At 39.9% G+C, this 22,220-nt stretch overlaps 1 protein-coding gene across 1 annotated transcript; it reads left to right on the forward strand.

Moving 5' to 3' along the window:
* The first annotated feature begins 2,529 nt into the window (after positions 1–2,529).
* On the forward strand, positions 2,530–5,008 carry LOC124057513 (probable G-protein coupled receptor 21). The gene has a single exon (XM_046385861.1). The coding sequence runs from the start codon at positions 3,506–3,508 to the stop codon at positions 4,574–4,576; it is 1,071 nt and encodes a 356-aa protein (XP_046241817.1). The 5' UTR covers positions 2,530–3,505; the 3' UTR covers positions 4,577–5,008.
* Positions 5,009–22,220: the final 17,212 nt, after the last annotated feature.

The raw sequence follows: 22,220 nt of genomic DNA on the forward strand, positions 1-22,220 counted from the left end.
TAGATGCAGGAATTTTGAATTTGAAAAGGTTGTCACTCAAATCTTGAATAAAGATTTGAATTTCAAATAAAAAATCTTAATAAATAACTAAATAAATGTAAAATAGCAAAGTTACAGTGATTCACATGTGAATTTTTGTTTTCTGAGCAAAGTCAAAAGTAGTTCCATTCACACGGAGCTCTGAGGAGTATCTGGACTAGGAGACACAGCGTATCAGTAGGTTCAGGTTTTATCCATTCATACCATCCTGGCCTTGCTGTGTTGGTTTGTTACACCCTGGAAGTTACTGCAGGTTACAGTTTCTGACTGATCCTGCTTCCTTTTAATAAGCACCAGATGAGATGTGTGTGTTTTGTGTGTGTATGTGTGAAATGACAGAAAAAGAACGCATATCAGCGTCTTTTTTCAGGCTTATCCTCTTCATCACACCAGCTCAATGATTGTTCCACCCTCTTCCATCCTTCATCTTCCTTCACTCTTTTTACCATTGTCTCATTTCATTGGACAGCGCACCGATTCTCCTCTTCTAATCAAAAGATTATAGACGTGTACAAACATACCCCACTGTGTCTCTGAACACGTGTGTGCATCGTATTTGCACGGGTACACTTCATATGTGAGGGAAACCTGCTGGGAAGGTTGTATGTGTATGTGTGTGTGTGTGTGTGTGTGTGTGTGTGCGCACGTGGAACATGGAAACCTGCTTGCTGTTTATTGGCTAACAGATGTGGATGGGGGAGGGTCTTCCTTTGAGTAGTGGAGACGTGGACAGAGGGATACAGAAACGTGGGGGGGCATACAGTTGAAGAAATGGGGAGGAAGAATCCTAGGACGACACAGAGGAAAGAGGAACTATTACAGCAATACATCAGAGATGTTACTAGTATATACATCCAGAAAATTGATGAGGTATGATGATTCTGAAATCTGAAAAAAAAACAAAAATCATTGTAAGTTCCTAAATTTGGAAAGAAAATGTTTTGGCTGAAACTGATTTCCACATCTACAGAAAGCAGGGATGGATTATGGACCGAGTCAGCAGGACCGTGCCCTGGGGCCCTTTTGGTGTTTTTCACGATTTTTTTTTTGGGGGGGGGGGCGACACACAACTCTGCTTTGCCCAGGGGCCCACACAACCCTTAATCCGTCCCTGATAGAAAATGTAGGTCATCATTCAGAACAACTTTGGGGTTAAGATTAGGTACAAATGTTACTTTGGTTAGATTTAGGAAAAGATTCTTGACTTTTGGTTTCACAAGGGAGACAAATCCTGGTCTCCTGGATGAATACCAATATAAAAAAGACCTTCTCCTCATCACGTCAATAAAGTGGGTTAAATTTCCAACCACTGCTGCAAAGATCGTTGGGTGGGAAGGCAGTGTGAAAATCATAGTGTTGTTGTTGTTGCTGCTGCATTTTCAGTATCATAAGCAGGAAAAACTCCAGTGCATATCAGCGTCCTGGGCTGGTATTGCCAATACATCAACACACATACTGAATCCTAAACAGATAGGAATCACATTCTCACGTTCAGTGAAGGTGATAAACGTCACCAGTAGCTTCACTTTGTCTCTTTGCCTAGATAATGAATGCCAAAGAACTGAGTGACTGTGGTCTGTCTCGGCCTAACAGAACGGTTCTTCTCCCCTCTGCTGAGTAGTAGAATTTCAGCATTGTTACTTTGTCCCTGTTGATGATAAAATACACAATTTGCCTAAATAAATTAGATTAGATATTAATCTTTCAACATGAGAATCAAAACTGAAATGTTTGCAACTGGAAGCATCCACGTCACACCACTGTTAATGAGAGATTGAACCTCCTGCAGTATGTCCTCTTAATTCAGCAGTCCTAATTAGCGTCATGGATGTCAAGAAGAATAGACATATGGTCTTCTTTCTTGAAAAATGTAAAATGCTGTGATTGTACTGATATTTTCACCCATTTTATTGTATTAAAATAAGTACTATGTAGTCATTTTGTGTAGAATTGCAGGAAATACCTTGAAAAAAATCCTACATTTTCCACAGGAGAGGCGAGAGAGAGAGAGAAGATCCCTGCCAGTGGTGTGCAAGTGCTCATTTCACAAGAGACCTGATTCACGCTGAAATATACAACTGAAATGCTGTTTTAACAGTCATATGTAACCTGTACTTGAACTTCAGATCAAACAAATACATCCTTACCAGAATATTGTCTTCACGCAAAATTGTTTTCTTACAGTACTGGTGTTGGAGAGTAGAAATACAGGAAAGTGGAACGAGATAGAGAGTGAGAGACAGACAGAGGCAGGACTAAGAGAATGTGAAAACAAAACAGGGAAAGGCTGCACAAGAAAGAGCTGAAAGGGTAGGAAGGAAAAATGTGTGTGTAAGAAAGAGAGAGGAGGGGAGGGAACACCAGTTTGTGTGTGTGTGTGTGAGAGAGAGAGAGAGAGAGAGAGAGAGAGAGAGAGACAGCAAGAGAGAGGGAGAGAGAGAGTGAGTGAGTGAGTGAGCTGCCAGGGGGAGGAGAGGGAAGCAGCAGTGGCAGCGCTGCATCATCACTACTGCCACTACAGCAGAGAGGAGAGGCAGTTTACTGGCTGCCTGGCTGATCTCTCCCTCTCTCCCCTCCCCTCCCTCTCTCTCTCTGCCTCTCTTAAACACACACACACAGAGTCACGCATACACACTCTCTCACTCTCTCACTTTACATGCTCACACACATACACACTCTGGAAGTCAGTTGGCTGCTTCTGAGCCGTAGGAGCTTCACAGTGAGGAGATCCTGGTGCCATTATCCATCACCTCTGGATGTTCGCCTGCCTGCACTCGTCTGTCTTCAGGACTCTTCCTGCTCGAGACACTCTATGTGTGTGTGTGTGTGTGTGTGTGTGCGTGTGTGTGTCTGTCATCATGTGTGTGGCTTAATCTTATGTCGACGGACTATGAAGGTGGCCTCTTCAAGACTGCTTGCTTGAACTCTCTTGCTGTTGTTTGCTGAGACAGCTGTCACTGCCAGCATGGAGGAGTGTTAAGATCAGAGCTGCCAGGAATTTCGGCATTGTTTTTCCCTCCCTTTTCCTTTGCTGGCACTTAAGGAGCAAAAGTGGATGCCTGCAATTTTTTGGTGGCCGCATGCCGAAGCAGAGTGCTTACCTCAGGATTTACAGTCAAGGAGGGGGGGTATGACAAACAACTGTGAGGGGAGGATGGTTTGCACTGCAGCATCAGACTGGCATCTCTTGTTCTATGTTGGGGGTTTTTTTTGCCTCTCGAGGTTACACACATGTGAGCGGCAGCAGAGCCTGGCTGCGTTTTACGCACACCGATGGATTACTGCTACTCTAAGGACAGACTGAGGGAGAAAAGATGCTGATTTAAGAATAGGAGGCCGGTTTTGTTTTTGTAGCAGAAGACGGGACAAGCAACTTTAGAATCAAAAAAGAGACTTGGATGACAGGATGAGGGCTGCGTTGAACTGAAACTGCCACCTACTCCTCCCTCCCCCTTCTATTCCAAACATGAACTCTTCCTCCAATGTGAACCAAAGCGGTTCTCCCCTGTTCTGCCTGCTGGGCACTGTGGGTTACTCCTACAGCCTGGATACCTGCGTGTTGGAGGTGGTCGTCATCCTCTTCCTCACCATGCTCATCATCGTCGGTAACCTGATGGTGATCTTCGTCTTTCACTGTGCCCCATTGCTGCACCACCACACCACCAGCCACTTCATCCAGACAATGGCCTACGCCGACCTGCTGGTGGGCGTTAGCTGCCTGGTACCCTCGCTGTCCCTCCTCCACTATCTCCGAGGCCTGAATGAGGAACTCACTTGCAAGACCTTTGGCTATATGGTGTCTGTGCTAAAAAGTGTCTCCATGGCCTCACTCGCATGCATCAGCGTGGACCGCTACATCGCCATCACCCGTCCTTTGTCGTACGCCACGCTTGTGACGCCATGCCGGCTGAGGGTGTGCATCGTCCTCATTTGGGTTTACTCCGCTTTGATCTTCCTGCCGTCCTTCTTCGGCTGGGGGAAGCCGGGTTATCACGGGGACATATTTCAGTGGTGTGCAGACTCCTGGAAGACCAACCCAGGGTTCAGCACTTTCATCGTGGGGCTACTCTACGCACCAGCAGCGCTCACTGTCTGCTTCACCTACGGGAGTATATTCAAAATCTGCCGGCAGCATACAAGGGAGATCACCCAGCGCCACGCTCGCTTCAGCTCACAGACAGAGGGTGATAAAAGCGAGAGAGGGGAGCGGTGTGAGGGTTGTCCAGACAAACGCTATGCCATGGTGCTGTTCCGCATCACCAGCGTGTTCTACGTGCTGTGGATGCCATACATCCTCTACTTCCTCCTTGAGAGCGCTGGGCTGTATCACCACAAGGTGGCGTCTTTCCTCACAACATGGTTGGCAATTAGCAACAGCTTCTGTAACTGTCTCATCTACAGCCTCTCAAACAGTGTCTTCCGAAAAGGTCTAGGCCGCCTTTTTAGCCCATTGTTTCCTTCCTGCCTTGGCTGTACGGATGCCAAAAAAGCGCCAGCTCCAGCAAGCCCGCGACCAGACCCTCAATGCCAAGTATGAGCCCTGGTGATGATGGATTCAGCTGAGTCTCTTTGGCAGTATTGGCCCTCTGTGTGTGCTTTGCTATCAGCTGTGTAGCATGACACCGTTCTTTTTGGTCCTGCAGTGAAATGTGTTGAGGACCCCCTGCATAGAGCGCAGAGAGGTGCCTGTGCAGACGACCATCGGCCATCTCAGAGGCTGATTTTGTGGAAAAGGAGGTTGTGAAATTCCTCCTGGGTCTTTCACTGTGATGCTGCTCTTTCAAGGATCACAAGTTGGCAACATGGAAAGAAGTTTTATTCTCCTGAAGAAAGTGGACTGTTGGAATAAAATTCATGTCTATCAGTTCAGAGAAATTAATAAGCAGTCTTGCCTGCTCTGACTTAAAAACTCCCAGATGCAAAAAAAAATAAAGCACAACGCGCCTTGTGTTGTGTGATTCACTGTAATGCAAATATTTTAATAATAATATTTAAAATCTTTTCAAACCTGAGTGAAAAACCTGCAAACTGACTTGGTTCTTTCAGGGAAGAATTATGCAATGCAAAAAAATGTTGAAAGCACTTCCCTTGGTGAACCCCAGATGTTAATGAGTGTGGGAAAAATAATTTACCAAGAAAATCATCAGCCTTTCTGAGTGTGTGAGTGAGTGGGATTTTGAAATGCATATCGGATGGCTTTAATGTCAATCCAAAGAGGACTGAAGTTTATTTAAGAGCTCGTGTGTATTTTCCTCTCTACTGATATTAGGTGTTTGTGGGAAGCTCCCAGTATGTTTACACAGGCACGGGTTTAAAATGAAAATGTGGATTTTAGAATTAGCTTTACTTTCCAAGATGGCTGCTCATGTCGGAAGTTTTCCTGCCAGCAGACGGTGATATATCCTAATCAAATAGACAATAAACTGTATTTATTTGGAGAGTTTAATTATCTGTTTTCATGTTCTCCTCAGGTTTATCTGCAGATGTTAAGCCTCTAGGCTGTTTGTCTTTGATCTCAGCTGAAACAAAACATGACTCTTAACTCACAAGCCATATAGCACCATAAGATCATCTTCTGACTTATTGTACAGTTGGTGTCAGTGTTGATAATGAATCTGTTGTCTTCCATGATTGACGGAGGCTCGATGCACAGACTAACTTCACTGTAACCTGTAACTTTAGCCGTCCAGCAGCAGATAGCTGGTCAGATCTGTGTAAAGTGGAACAGAAGTGGGGCATCACGAATCCGACCTCAAGAGAGTTGCAGCACTTTGTTCAGAGTCAGTGACTGCTTGTGGCTATATTGTTTCATATAACTGTTCTTCAGAGTTTAAATATTGAAACAGCAGAAAACCTAGGTCCGTTAGGGAACTTTTAACTTTTGACCTCCAATCTACAGTAGCTCTCCAGGATTACAAATGATTTTGCAGCTGAAGTGTTGTTGTGTTTAGTAAGATAACAGCCACGGGGTCTGATATGCTACACTCAAGACTGAATCTGTTGAGAAGAAAGAAGTGTTTCTTTATATACTGCAGAAAGATTTAAGGAAAGATATTAAGATTCCAGATGTAAAATTTGGTTTAAAAGTCACAATGAAATGGCATTCTTGAGAGCGTCTTGCTCCTGTACTTGATATATTTGTTGTTGAATATACACACACTTTTGCAATTTTTTTCTGGGCACATATCAGTGCAGCAGCATGCAATGGTATTTCCAAAGGCAAATGCAAAAGGCAACATTTAGTCAAAATGTGATTTTTTTTTTTTTAAATGATCTATTTTAAGGAACAGCATGCAAAATTTTAAGCGAACAATAAACTGAAATAAATCAAACTAAAAGATAAACTACAGTTGCTGTTATGATTTGTAATTTACTGGTCTACTTAACAGGGAAACCTTGCATTAATTAACATTGCTGTGAACTAGCCAAACTTAGCTAAAAGGTTAAATAAATTAATGTCTCATATACTGCACTCTGAACAGCCAGCTAAGCTAGAGAGCTGCAAATATCAGATTTCAGATAAGCTAGCCTTTGCTTGGCTGTAGCCAAAGCTACATTTTAACACTTCATTTCTGAACTCTTATATGTTATGGCAGGTGAACCAACCTCTTGGTTCATCAAAAATGACTTTGTTACCCCTAAATTTAACCATGAATGAGAACAGGTAACACCTGCTAACCTAGTTGGCAGAATAACAGTAGCTGCCATCTCTGCTTCCAACTGTATAGTGTTTTTCACATCATTTACTGTGATCAAACTATTTTTAAATCATGTATTTTAATGTATTGAATATATATTGACTTATTATGCTTATTTCAAGGTAATTAACATAAACTGGATGGAAATACCCTCTTCTCTCACATTCTCTGAAGATTGTCCAGCAGCAGACTGGATGTTGTGTCTGTGCCAGCCCACATCTCATCAGTCTGTTACACAGTTTCAGGGTTGACCTGAGTGTATTTAATCCTTTATATGTCTTTCTATAGTGTGCCCACAATCATATATAAATCGAATAGGATTTAAAATGTTTCTGATAGGATTTGGGTATCAAAATAAATAAAATTCACATTTATTGTTTAATGCGTGTGAGATCACAAGAAAAATGACTTTAAAAACGTTCAAAGCCTGTGTTCTTTGGAAACAATAGTTGGCACAAGTTCAGTTCAGTAGCTCATCTGGAGATTTAGCTGGAGTTTGCCCAGTTGTCATTTCCTTGTAGATGTTAATTTGAACATCTACAACAAATTTTTAAAAAGTTGTGTTTTATTTCATTGTGACTTTAAAAACAACTATTGCTGAATGTTGAGAGGATTTTTTTTCACCAGTTCAGTGGTCAAAATAAGGTTGGGGTTCAGAGTGTAAATGTGGGACATTTCCTGTGCTATGAGCACACCAGCTGCTGTCGGGGGGGGGGGACACCCACCGACTATGCTGCCCCCAATCTGTTCTATTTATATAATATTTTTTAATGTAACAGTATGTGTTACGTACAGAGTACCTGCTATGAAAATGTAATTTCCTGCAAAGTGTTGATATGTTTGATCCCTGCTGGGGTCGATGTAAAAACATGCTCCTCCAACAGACTTTAACTGCATGATTCTGGATCAGTGTTCCTGTCTCATGATGCTACTGAAAGCGGTTTACTGACTGTACTCTTTGTCTTACTATCTTAACTGCTGTTGTGTAACACAGATGGCTTATCATGTTATAGGGTCCAAGAGTTCCTGTTTGCTACGATTCATGTCAGAAAACAACAATGACCTGCAGAAAACCTTCTGGCATGCCTGTTATCCTCTCCTAATGCTGCTGTTGAGACAAAATTATGCAAATCTACAAAAAATGGAAGGGGAGCTTTAAAAAACAGAGTGGGACAACTTTTGAGCCTCAAAGCATCAAAGTTAAATTATTGGCCAAATAATCACGCAGAATATTTGTAGTTTTGCATTATTTTCCTTGCCAGCAGCACATTGCTGCTCGACAGTGGGAGTCAGCGCAATACAGCTTGCTGGTGTTCCCTCAAATCTTAACAAATCAATAATAGGAGAAGAAAATCACAGAGAAAGGGCTTTAATTATGTTAACTCTGGTTGAGCCTTTTGCTATTCAGCATGTAATCTGAACACAATGCTTTGAAAATCTGCTGCAGATTATTGTAAATAAGGAGGTGTTATCATGTGATTAAACTGAGATACTCTTATTAGTGTCTTTTGATTTGATTTAACATTTTCAAAAATGCACCATCAGACTAATTTGCACAGCACAGCTGGGAAGCCCACTTTGGAAGTCTAATTGAGATATTTTATTACTTGTTTAATTCCTTAACAACACTAAATACAGGATGGGATTGGGATTTGTTACCATACTCAGGATTACATCTGGTTGAACTCTAACCCCTCACAAAATTTATGGCTATATTTTGTTGGCATATTAGAATAAAATAAATGAATAATAATAAAAAAAAAACCAGTAGTATTCCTCATTCAGCAACATAGACTAAAAATAAAAAATACAAGTTTAGATGTATGTATGTATAAAAGAAAGACAATAACAAGTGAAGTGCATCATGAAATATTAATTTCATGTCAATTTTCAATAAATTGAAGATAAATTTGCAAGTTTTTGGGGACTCTTGCACACTTATGTATGGGTTATGTCATGCAAGGTATCTTCCAATACTGTAAATGACAGATTTCTTCACATTTGGTGATCCAGGTACAGAAATACATACAAAACAATGCCAGATAAAATCATGTCTTTTACCACTGATTGAACTGAAGTTCATCCACAAGTTCTTACAAAATAAGCAGTTCTAAGTAGCTAAAGAAAGGATGAACTAACTTGTAGCACCCTAGCACTCTTTGGTCAACTCTTGTGGATTATATGAAATATGGATTTATGGTGCAACATGGGAAAGACTTGTAATTATCTTAATCTTGGATTCTCTGTTCCATCCAAGGTTATCACTGTCAAGATGGTTTGCTGTTGGTCAACAGAGAGAATTTTGTGTGGTCACTAAAGATGAACTCATTGTGAAACATTTGAGTGGATTTACTTGTGTGTGATTCTATTGAACTGATGATTTTGTGCAAAGCTGGTGTTAATCCTGAATTTGTGTCAGCAAACTCAAAAAGCAGCTGTCTAAAACAGAGACTTGTGACTTCAGCAGAGAAAGCCGGTCTTTGTTGTGGAGGTAAAATTCAATACATGAGAAATTTCCTGGATTAACTAATTTCAGACAGCATTTGTTACTCATACAATAAGTCTAGAGTTATAGATCAGTACATTACTACATTCTGTTTACTTTGGCTTTGATGTCTAACTCTACAGTAAGTTTAAATTTGACTACCCTAAAACGTAAAATCAAACATTTGAAAATAAAAATGTTTTTAGTCCAACAAGTATCATGATGATAATGTCACTAGACAGACAACAGAACCAGTCCACATCTTGTTTTATAATATGCCAACTGTAATCCCTCCAGATGTGACGCATTCCTCCAGCTCTGTCTCCTGTTTGTCCCTCTGCAGAGCCTTGCTTTATTTGGCTCACATGACTGTTCTTTTTCCGTATCAACCAACTGTTCCTGTTGAGTTCACATTACATGACTATTTGGGTTTGACGCAATTGATTAGGCTCACATGGAAGTTAGTGATTGGGACTGTACAATATGGAATTGTCTCAATGAATCCTGTTTTGTTTTTGCTTTTTGTTTTCTGGGGGTGGGGGTGGGGGGGGTCGTTGATAATTTCAGTTTTTATGTCTGAAAAGTCTCTGAAACACTTTTGTCCATCATTGAACATTAAAACTCATGAACAAATTCAGATGAATAAAGGTCCTTTTTGAGTCAGCAGCTTGTTATGAAGCTGTAGTTATACTTTTAAGGATACACTCCCTTGTGAAAAGTGAGCTGCTGGGTCCCTAATACTGCCCCTTTTCCACTTATTCTTTGGATACAATTATGTAGAGATATTGATATATGTATATTGTGATAGGGCTGTCACGTTATCAGATTTTTACCATATGATTGTTGTAGCCAAGAGAATTCACAATAAAGATGTTATTGTGATATCCATAGCACATAATAACGCTGTCAGCCATAGTCATCTTGAACTTTGTTTATTTTGTGTTGCTCTTTTGCAAATAATTTGCATAAAATACAAGTGTAGGGGGGTGGAGAGAGAGAGAGAGAGAGAGGGTCTGTAACCATAACTATACAAATAAATATAAACAGTTACACTTAATGAATAGTGAAAAGGTAACCAGATGGGCAAAAGGTCCACAAGGCCTAACATCTGTGCTGGATTATTCACCTGGTATTATCATGTCTTTTCTTTCAAATATAACAATATTTTATTCTTAAATATCATGGCTACCATCAGCGCTGATATATCATGACACTCCAATGTTATGATATTGTGAAATTCCCAAAAAATCAATTTAGGAACTGTTTATGGATAAATTAACCAGAGAAGAAGGTGTGCTTTTCGCTAATCCATTCAGTGCAGGTGTCTTCAATGTCTTGTTTAGTCTGCTTAGCAGCTCAAAAGATCTCCAGTTTGCCACGATTTAATACAGAAAAAACAACAAACCTTCACTTCTGAGAAACTTGACACCAAAAACGTTTTGTCATTTTTACTTAAATGACATCAGTCCAATATATATTTGTCCAACCCTGTTTATTCACTGCAAGTTATTTCAAATGTATAAAAATCTATATTTTTAAAAACCTACATTTTACAGTGGGGTCTCTTATCACTCAATATTGCACTTTCTCTAATTTATTTTTCTTTATGACCTGACTGTGTGATTGTTTTTCTGATTTCTTTCTGAAAACTTAATAGCAGCTGCTTCCTGCATTGCATTGGGTTTGTTGTGTGGCACAGATGGATCCCACAAAGCTTCTCCTCTCACATCTTTGATCCTCCGACTCAAAAACATGTCATGTCAAAGTTTAGGTTTTTATTTTCCTGTGGGAAAATCAAGATGTTGTCAGACTCTGACTGCAAGAGTTACACAGAGGTTTGATCCCCCGGAGGGAAATGCCTTTTCACAGAGGCCAACAGTGCCAAATTTGGACCAGGACTGTGAGCAGTAGAGGGGGGTTGAGGTTTAGAGGTGGGTGAGATTTTATGTATTTAGTTTGGATGGTCCGACTCGGCTCTGCTCCACCCACACGCAATCATTTCCATTGTGTCATGTGATAGATGTGACATCCGCTGGCATGAAAGCAACACTCACTGCTGGATATTCTTTTTATTGATCTGAAACCTGTTTTTAAATGTTCCATGTTTTGTAATGTGAAATGAGGAGACCCTCCTGTAGCCTGGTTGCTCTTCCTGACATGAGGCCGACTACCATCTGCCTTGAGATTGTTCCAACTAAGTTGCTGAAAAAGATTTTATCAGTGGCTCTTCTCTTACCAGGCACATCTCACTTTTGCTAAAACATAAAAAATACACCAAATAAGTTTAGATCTCCATATTTTATTTCTATGTTATGCAGATGACACACATAGCTGTGTCTCCCCATCCATCCCAACTACCAGACCACTACATTTGCTGAATTTCCAGATGGTCTTTATTTATAGTCCACTAACATCAGACCCCATGCAAAAAACATTAAAACAATATTCAAAAATACTTTATACTTCATAATACTTAAATTAACAGTTGCGTAATCGAGATTCTTCCGTCTCAGAATTAGATTTATCATCAGGACTTTTAAATTGCTTAAATAAAAAGTTATCCATGCCTTAATCTTTTTACTAAATTATCCTGTGACTCCTCTGATCTGTCCTCCAACTTCCAGGATGTCGGGTCAGAACAGAGACTTTCAGTTGACATGATATCAGTCAGGCTCAATAAGAGGAGAAAAAGGAGAAAAAGTTATGTTTATGTTTAAAAAAGTTCACATGGAAAAGTAACGAAATGATTGGTTCCAACTGATTACATCTGATCAAGATCAGATCAGAAACTCCAGACAGACCTCCAGTGAAGGGATGTGTCGCACATCTTCATCTTTACGGTAATTTCTTTGAAATGAAATTGAGACACTTTTATTAGTCCACTGTGCTTTCATCTGCTCAATGTTAATTTGTCTTTTCTTATTTTCTAGAATTGTGGGTTTTTTTGGCAATATAACCAATCATAAAGAAATGTTGCAGCAGCAGCAGCATTTATCTTGTATCTAGGGTAAGCTTGGAAACAAGATTAAAATTACTTACTAATGCAGTTTTTTGTAGTGTGGTCCTGTGAGTGGCTGCATTGTTGGTGTTTGGGAACCTGAGCGATAAGGAGGTGGAGGTCCTATCTGTAATCAGAGAGGAGGAGGGGCGTTAAAACAGCCTGTTCATGATGCTGGTTATTCTTAGAGCTGAGGAAATGAGCCTGGAGCCGCAACGACTCACCTGACTGCAATCACACACACACGCACACACACACACCCACAGAGAGAGACGTGTGGGAACACAGCATGATCTACACAGATCTCTACCAAAGTTGTTATCAGAATTAGTTTAGCCTGTAAGCAGATTTTCACATATAAGGAATTCTAGTGTTTCAGGTTCATTACAAGAAACATAGCACAACTACAGAAACTAAGAATCATAAATACTAAATTTTAAAAATGCAATAATGTTAAATAGAGCTGTACAGAGATTTAAACAAAGAGTATGGAATGTGCAAAGCACTGACCAAGGAATTTCAAGTGTCAGTTTTATTTATATAGCCCAATATCACATAACACAGTTTTCCCCGAGGAGCTCGACAGGCTATACTGCATATGATACATCCATACATAGCACCTTGATTCAGATGAGGAAAAACCTTCCAAAACTCTTTAACAGGAATAAAACAATACAGACAGACAGACATATAATGCTTTTCATGTGTATAGAGCAGTTGAACAAAAAAAATTACAGTATATTCACATTATGATGACAAAACGACCCTCTCCATCACAGAGACCTGAAAAGAGGCCAGATTACACAAACACAGCAGAGGCAGCACAGCATTCACACTGACGAGAGAGAGAGAGAGAGAGAGAGAGACAAGACATCACACAAAGTGAAACATGAAGATGTCCTCGGTTTCAAGTTTAAGAAAGGTGTGCAATGTACAGATATAATAAGAATGTGTTTCTGCTGTTCCACAGCTCCTTTGATTTCTGGCTGCTAGCAGATTCGGTGGTGGTCTTGTGCCTAGTCCATGCTGTCAGCAGCCACCTTAATGCTTTACCCATGACGCAAAGCACCCCCAACCTTTTTGTGCTTAGTTCTTATCAAACCAATTTTTGACATGAGTTGCAATGAGAGTGAGCTGGTGCTCTTTCTCCAGGTGGAACAAGTTCAGATCTCTTCTTGATCTCTGCACCCTAACCAGGCAGACCGCATAAAACAGTGGTTCTCAAACTGGGGGCACACCCATCTGGGTGTCGTCACCAAGTCAAAGCTCAACTTCCAGGTCAAAATACGAGGTGGCATGTATTGCCCTCGGCTTCACCAGTACAGCAGTGGGTAAGAAGAAGAGACCACTGTGTGTTGTGCATCTGAAAATACAAGCTTCTGACAGTTTGAAACACCACTTGGAGACAACACATCCAGAGCACAAAGACAAGCCATTTGATTTCTTTAAAAAAACAAACAAAACAAAGACAAAATAAAACAAAACTATTAAACTGTTGCTGCTGCATCTGTACCTTCAATTGCTCAACTGGCCTACAGGGTTTCTCAGTGCAATAAGCTGCACACTGTATCAATACTGTTATCAATATGATTTCAACTATGACTGATGAAGCAACAGCCAACAAGGTAAAGACAATCCCTTTGAATGATTGATTGACTGATTGATTGATGATTGAATCACAATAGTAAAAATAAATTCCGCTGGAGTTTGGAAGCAAAAGACGTGTGTGTGTGTGTCAGAGTGGGGCTCCAAAATCTAAACTTTCCTGGCTAAAGTCTAATTGCTTGAAAAGCTCTTTGAAAGTGTGAGGACAAAGATAACTCTTTGTTTCTTTGTCCCCACAAAAACAAAAAACACGAGTGCACAAATACCTCTTTTGTGTACCTCTTGCAGTTTTTGTGTGTCAGACTTGGCAAAAATAGCAATCTTTAATAGCAGAGTGATGTAATCCTCGTCCTTGTGTTTATATATGTGTGTGTGTGCATGTTTGTGTGAGTGACCTTGATAGCCAGAAATAGAGACAATATAAACATTGATGATTATCATGGCCAAGGAACACTGTGCTGCAAAAAATATCTGACATTACTGTTAATATATCTCCTTAAAATCCATAAACCAATAATCATTACCACATGAATAATTCTGAACAACAGAGTAAAAGTATGTTGTAAATACATTAGTTGCAGATAGATCACTTTATCTGAGATTATCACTTTGCATTCAGTGTGATTTGACACGTTTTGTGGGTGTGTAATTTGCTTTATTATGCTGGCAGAATAAATAACTTGGGCATATTGACATTTTTAGCAGTGTGCGGTGTGGAGCTCTGCAGGTCTGTGGTGGGAACCTCTCATACAGAAAGCTGAAATTCCTCAGCTTCCCTCTCTGTTAATTATCCTCACTTCCTGTCATTCTTTTCCACTCACTAAATGCTCTCTCTCTGTGTGTCTTTCCTCAGTATTCAAGCACTTTTTTTTAAAACTAAAGCTTCATTACAGAAAGCTGAGTTTTCAGAGCAGTAACTACAGAGGCAACAAAGTTCTGAAAAAGCGTTTGAAGTTTTCAGGCTGGGTAGCAAAATGTATAACAGAGAGAGCTTATGATGTTTTCTTCTGTTAAAATGTCATCTTAGACTGATTATTAAATATACAACAGAACACCGAAAAGTATTTTTATTACTGATGAAATCTTCAGGTTACTTTCTTGATCGATTGTTAGGTCGACAGTCCACAGTAGTGGAAAATGCTGGTCACAATTTGACATTTCTAAATTATTGTCTAAACCAACAGTCCAAAACCCAGAGAAGTTCAGCATCATTCAGCAGATGCAGGAGCGTGCTGATACATGTCTGATGAGATGTGCTGTTACATCAGCAGCAACTCTGTGACCACATCTGAGAGTGACCGACTTTACTGTGTTCTGATTACGTTACTGACAATTTACACTGAGTGAAAGGAATGCATGTAAACACACATACGCAAACACACGTTTATTCTTTACCTTCATGCTCATGAGAACACACAGCACCAGAACCAACAGGAACAGTCTACAAAAAAACTACACTGCTTAATAGGGGTTATCTGGATCAGTGGTGGTGCCATTGGCTCAAAAATGTCTTCAGTTGATGTTGATTGCTCGTATTTTGTTTTTAAAATTGTCATTAACATTTTTAAATTGGCTCAGATGGGTGTGATGGTTAGCACTGTCGCCTCACAGCAAGAGGTTTCCAGGTTTCCCTTCTGTGTGAAATTTGCATGTTCTCCCCTGTTTCCCCGGGTACTCCGGCTTCCTCCCACAATACCAAAAACATGCACATTAGGTTAACTGGCTGCTCAACATTGGCCCTAGGTGTGAGTGTGTGTGTGTGTGGTTGTCTGTCCTTGTGTGTCAGCCCTGTGACTTACTGGTGACCAGTCCAGGGTGAACCCTGCCTCTCGCCCGTAGTCAGCTGGGATAGGCTCCAGCCCCCCCACGACCCTGATGGATAAGCGGTATAGAAAATGGATTGATGCTGTGATGCTGTGACAGGACAAATAAGTTACCTCTTGTGTGAATTAAGCTGCTTTGCACAGAGGACTTCAAAAGTCATTTCCTGTGGGTAGATATGGAAGTAATGGAAATCTAAATCAAATGCCTTGTACCTTTAATCTACAAAGGGCACTTTGAAGAAACAAAGAACTGAGTGTCCCCACTGTCTTCTGTCACAAAGACAGAAATGTGTGATTACACAAAAGCATATCACTATAGTCAGACAGTCTGGCCCAAGAACTGAGTGCACTGTATACAGCAGTGCTGTTATGTTTTTTTGGATTTTAATAAAAAGCCTGTTGCTGTCATCTCTTTTGATAATCTGGTTTATTTAACAAGCTTCGTGTGTGTGAAATCTGGACTGAATCCTGTCAGAGCAAAAGCAGGAGGAAGACAGAAGATCAAGTGAGGTTTTAAGTGTTATTTTAAAGCAGTTTCTCTGAAGTGCCCTGTTAGCATTCTTAACATTCAGGCTTCCCAGCTGGCTCTGGCTGTCGGTTTAAATGAGGCATGTCAACAACTGCAACAAGCCATTTTAGGAAAAATAAAGGATGAATGTTGAAACTTTTAATGTTGATATATATTAGAAAAAATATTCGAAACATCTGAGTGGTTTTTGATTTGCAGTTTGTTTGGAGGCTGTTAACCACATCAAAGTGTCTCCGCTTGAGTGCACATGATGGCAGCTTTAAAGGGACAAGATGCAGACAGACAGTGTTTTTCCCTTCACTTCTCCCTGTCAGCTTTTCAGTCAGACACCTTCCTATCAAAGTTTGATTGCAATGCATTTGTCATCTTATTAGCCATATTATGAAAGTTCAAGAGTTATGGAATCTTATCAGCTCAGCCTTACTCTCAAGGCAGAGTGTGTGATGAAAGCAAGCAAAGTGCAAATATGAGGTTTTTAGCCAAGGCTGTGAGATGTCAGAGATGCAGTGTGGAGATACATTCCTCTCCAGGTGCAACAAGCTGGTCATTTGTGAATTATATAATAGTAGTGACATGTTTTGTGAAAGGATACAACGCTTGAGTAAAACTTGCAATTCTTCCCTTTAGAAATGTCATTGAGAAAAAGTATAAAGTAGCAGAAAACCAAAATAATCAAATAAAATACAAATACTAAAGGTACAATTGCATGCATGGTTAGTACCTAAGTAAATGTTACTTTCTGCTGCTGACTGTCAGCTTGAACAGAAGTCGCAATTGCAGCATCCAATAACCTTTTCATACATTTAACATATATTGTATTAAAAAGGACATTAGATACATCGGAACTTATACTTCAGCTGTAATTAAGAAAGTATCACACTGCAGACTGGACATAAACTGACACAAACGCAATCTTACCTTAGCACAACTACATGTGAAAGTCTGATAAACACTTAATGAGCTGATTGGATAACACACTGCGAAGATGCATCGCAAATGAGCAACCAGGGTTAGCACAGAGCCAAAAATAACCAGGACAACTGCCCTTTAAGGGTTTCTCCACATTTTATAATGAGAGACTTTTCATCACTGTTGAACTCACATTCCTTCTGCCAAGCTCGACAAATTAGATTGTTGTGCGGCTTTGGCAGAAGAAGGCCACAGCTGTCACATTAACAAAGCTGTTTTCTCTTTGAACTGATTTGAATAAATTCTCTAATAACACTCGACACCATCCAAGTCCACGGATTGCCGCTCTGCAGTGGAACTACATTCACCATTTTGCTATTTGTTTTCCTTTCCTGACTTGAGCTGAGTTTAGATGAGAATATAAAGTCGACTTTTGGACCTCAAAACCTTTGCTAACACTCTTAACAAGTATGTTCAACAAATAGTAATTCAGTCACACTTCATTGCTTTTGTCCCCTGGTGGCTGGGTATCATCAGACACTCAGCTGCCTGTCTGTTGCCGCTACCCAGATTGTGTAAAAATAAACCCATAATCCACTGAAATACTGGATTATACTGGACTGCTTATGTTCAGGCACAGTGTTTTAAAGTAGACCATCCATAGAGTAACCACAGAGGACCATGACCTCTTCCCATGACCATCCCGTCCTCTGTTCCCCTCGTCCTAATTTGTTCCCTGCCATCCTTGGTCCCTTTACTCTCCACCCCCCACCCCAAAAGCAGCAGCAGCAGCAGCAGCAGAGTCATGGGTTCAATCCATTATTCAGCAAGGCTTCTCTGCTGCACACAAACATGGCATCAATAATGAAACCAGCAGCTAATTAATCATTGAAAACAGCAGGAGGGCAATCTATGGACCACTATGGAGAACATGCAGTGTGTAGGTGTATGTGTGTGTGTGTACCCTTGTATTAATTATGTTGGTTGGGAAAAAAACTCAGTACAGTCACATTGTGAGGTATAGAGAACAATAAGCTGGTGCCCACAAGGTTAACTCTTTGTTTTGTGGGTTAAGACTCTGTGTGTATGAAGAGTGAAGGTGGTCGGGTTTGAGTGGGAGGAAGGTAGTCAGCTTTGCTTCCTGTTGCTATAACCATCACACTTGCATCTTCCCTCCTCTGTCTGCTAATGGAAGGGAGTCTTGCCAGGAGACAGTAAATCTGTACGACGGGTGGCCATGCTACACAGAAATTGATTTTCTGCTCAGCATGGGGGTGATGAGGCAGTCTGGTCTTCACAAGTCTGGTCTTCACAATAATTTAGCAAGACGCCCCAAAAATAAAAAGAGTGATGAGTGATGTAATAGAAAACAAAATATCTTTTGGGTATGTGTGTTGTTGGCAAAACAACCAACAAGACATCATATTGACTGTGATGTTATCTATGCTCTGACTTCTTATTGACCAGCCACTTTATCATCAGCAGATTAATTGATAAGAATTAGCTGCAGCGCTACTCAGGGTTGAACAAATTGAAATCTTCATATCTATAAATCTATAGCTTGATTCAATCAAAATCTCTTGCACATTAATGCCTGTTAGCTACTGGCTTATTTTATCACTGCAGTTAAGTGCTGCCTAATGTCAATCACAATGCCATTTCTAACTGTGCTGAATTACTTTTTTATTCCATATTGCCAGTGTTGGCAATTCAGTGTGATTAAGAGGTTGCAAAAGTATGTTCATGCTAGATTTGCAGAAAAAAAAAACAGATAAGTATTGTTTGATTTTCTTAATTTGATGCTGATGGACCTCGTCTGCACTGGACAGGCTCTGTTCAAAACTCAGAGATATTCGATTTACGATCAGGCTTGACAAAGAAAGTTGAATTGAAACAACAAATCTTCATATCCAAGAAATTGGGACCAGCAAATATTTGTCATTTTTGTTCAGGGACAATGATTAAAATAGTTGATTTTATTGTTTTCTGTTGATCCATCTGTACTGAGCTGCAGCAGCAGCTGCAAGAGATTTTCATTTAGCTTTAGCAGTTAATTAACACAACTTAAATGTTTCTGTTATAGCTGGAAAATGATCAGTAAACAGCAGAGAGTGAAACTAAACTTTAGAATGATTCAGTTAGAAGCAATAAAACATTGTTTACAGGTTGAGCAAAAGTTAAGCACTCGTATAATCACTGACTCCTTTGGGAAGGTTTTTGCATTTTGCAAGTTATTTTTCCAGAATTTTTTAAGATCAGCATCAGTTAGCCTGTGGCTGCTTCACTACAATGCAGTTCAGTGTTGAGGAGAGAGAGCAGCTCTGTTATCAGTCTGTCTCATGATCTGCAGGTGCAGCAAACACAAACCAGAACCACAGTGAGGCTGCAGGTCTCATGCTGGTCTTCACCCTCACATGTGACTTAAAGCTGATCTTTCATGGTGACTGCAGTTCTGGCTGCAACTCTTTATTAGTGTATTAATTAATCTGCTTACTTAATTAATCTTCGGTTATTTCTTACAGTAATGGCTCATTTGTTTTAAAATGGTAGAGACGCGTCCAGAGCCCCATGTGATGTGTTCAAATTGCATTTCTGGCTGAAAACCACCATGTAAGAGTTACTACCATATAACATAATTTTATGCACTTTTGTCTGGAAAAGAACTTGAGTCAATCTTCATAAATGTTAAACTAATATTCTTTCTTTTAACAAATGTATTAATCTGCTAATCATTTATCATCATTGATCTCCGGTACATAACTGTTACACGTGTGTAACTCACATATGTCTGATACAACATCTTGTCTTGACAGTGAGTCAGTCTGATGCTGACCCTCTCTCTCAATTTAAGGAAATGCGTCCGTGTGCTGTGATGCATGTTTGTCAAATTCAGGCTGAAAAGCAGTAATTTGACTGTGCTCTCTGCTTTAACCTCTGTTTCGCCTCATGTTGCGTGACGTTGGTTGTGGTCAGAAGTGTTACATTGTTGCACCTGTAGCTGCACTTAAGAGTGATGTCACACTGCGCCAGCACAGCCTGTGTTCTTCAGGCTTTACATCACCACAGCCGTCTGAGAAGTGAAACCACCGGAGGACAGAAGGTTTTCATGGCTGCTGATGTTGTATGTGGGCCACTGTCCTGTGGAGAAAATAGTCCTTAAAGCTCAGTTTATCGTTTTCGTGATTCTCATGTTCTCATGACAGAGGTATAATAAATGTGATCTGAGATGTTGCATAATGGGAGAAAACTAAAGTTTTTGGATGGGAGTCTGAACAAACCTCAGAGCTTCCTCGTGATGAGCACAAAGTACTTTTATTTACTGCAGACAGTTAAAACACTGAGTACCTTTTTGGAAATCTGTGCAGAGCAGCCTGGAGAGTGATTCACTGAGGCTGTGACCAAAATAAAATAAAAACACCGTGTGACAACGGCCTGCTTGAACTTAAATATTTGGCAGAGACAATAAGGTATTTTTGTTCACTTTAATAAGAGACAAGGGGCCAGTGTTTCTCAGTGCAGACAGGCCTCCTGCTATCTAATGAGGGGTCTTTTTTGGGCTTCTTCCTCTTCTGTGTAAATTCACTCATTCAGGTCCTCTATTTTCTCTGTTTTGTTTGTCCTGTTTGGCTTCATAATTATACTTTATTTATGTACCTACCGTAAAAACTATTCTGACAAAGCATGCTAGGTTGAGAGAAGGTATATATATATATGAAGACTTTGAACTAAGAAAGAAAATAAGCAGGTACAACTTAAAGAAGGTGGAAGCAATGGAAACCTTGCAAGTTATACTGTAATCTATGGTAATGCAGAGGCCTGTTGTAGTAGTATCAGCAGCCTCAGTCTGAAAACTCCACGGCTGATATCAGTGTTCAAGAAAAACCACTAGCCTTGATGGTGCCTCACTGCAGAGGAAATTCCACCAGCAGAGGACACTGTAGGTACACATAAAAACCTTAAACATAAGCCTGTATTTTCAGACCTCATGTTTATGGATTTGCTGAAGCTCAAATAGAAAGAAAGATGAGAGGATCAGTTGCCTGCAGTTCTGCAGTGAGAGAACAACAAGCTCCAAAACCCCTGAACAACATCTGATTTTAGTTTAAATTTTTGTTGCTTACTCCGGGCCATGGGTTACAGCCTGCAGCATAACATACTTAATCATTTATTTAATGATTTAATTTCATCATGTTACTGCACAGCATTAATCAAGGCTCCAGTCTCTACTTTTTAATGTTGTTTAACTTTGTTGTGTATTTTTCTGGCTTTAACTTCCACTATAACATAAAGGTGACACTTTTGTGTACCTTATTGTAAAGTATCACAATATAAGTAAAATTCAACATGAAAAGACATCCTGGTTTTATGTGTTTATAATAATGAAAATTATTATAAGCCCTATTTTAAAATCTGAACCCAAATTTACATTTTTGTTAAAAGGAGAGTAAAAAAAAAAAAGAAAAAAGAAAAAAGAGGGTTATTACTGATTTATTTCGCAGAATTTGGCTTTTTGTTCTCTAGAGCAGAATCAACAAACTGAAAGTGAAGTTGCTATATAAAGTCACCAATTACCAAAACTATTTAATGGGCAAAAAGAAAGAAAAGGCAAACATTAAGCCATTAAGCCAAATTAGCAAAACTGTACAGTAAAACATAAATGTATTTAAAAGCACTGACATATAAACTCATATGACCTTTGACTCATAAATTAATGTTAACATGTAGCCTGTTAGAATCTAGAATTAGAGAAAAAAACTTCTGTAACTGCTACAGAAGATCAAAAATATGAAAGCTTTTACAAGAGTTTGTTTTAAAAAAAAAAAAACTTTTTAAACGTTGTTAGTCTCTATCTGTGTGATTGTCCTTCATCCTCTGAGCTGATGTTGGAGGTGTTTTGTGTCGGTGCGAGAAGGTGAATAAACTGCAGCTAAAGAACGTCTACGCTGCAATGCATCATGGTCCTGAGTGCTGATATAAGATGACAAACTGCCATCAGCGAGGGGGGCATGTGCCCATGTTGCGTAATCCAACACCTTCTGGCTTCTCTCTCACCGCTAAAAATACCAGCAGGATCTGGACCTCCATCTGATATCATCCTTGCTGTCAGCACTCGCATGCTTCTGCCTCACCAAAA

Source organism: Scatophagus argus, chromosome 4, assembly GCF_020382885.2.
Source record: "Scatophagus argus isolate fScaArg1 chromosome 4, fScaArg1.pri, whole genome shotgun sequence".
In the NCBI taxonomy this organism is placed as follows: Eukaryota; Metazoa; Chordata; class Actinopteri; family Scatophagidae; genus Scatophagus; species Scatophagus argus.

Coding starts and splice junctions, on each gene's coding strand:
- LOC124057513 (XM_046385861.1), top strand. CDS start 3,506: ATGAACTCTTCCTCCAATGTGAACCAAAGCGGTTCTCCCCTGTTCTGC.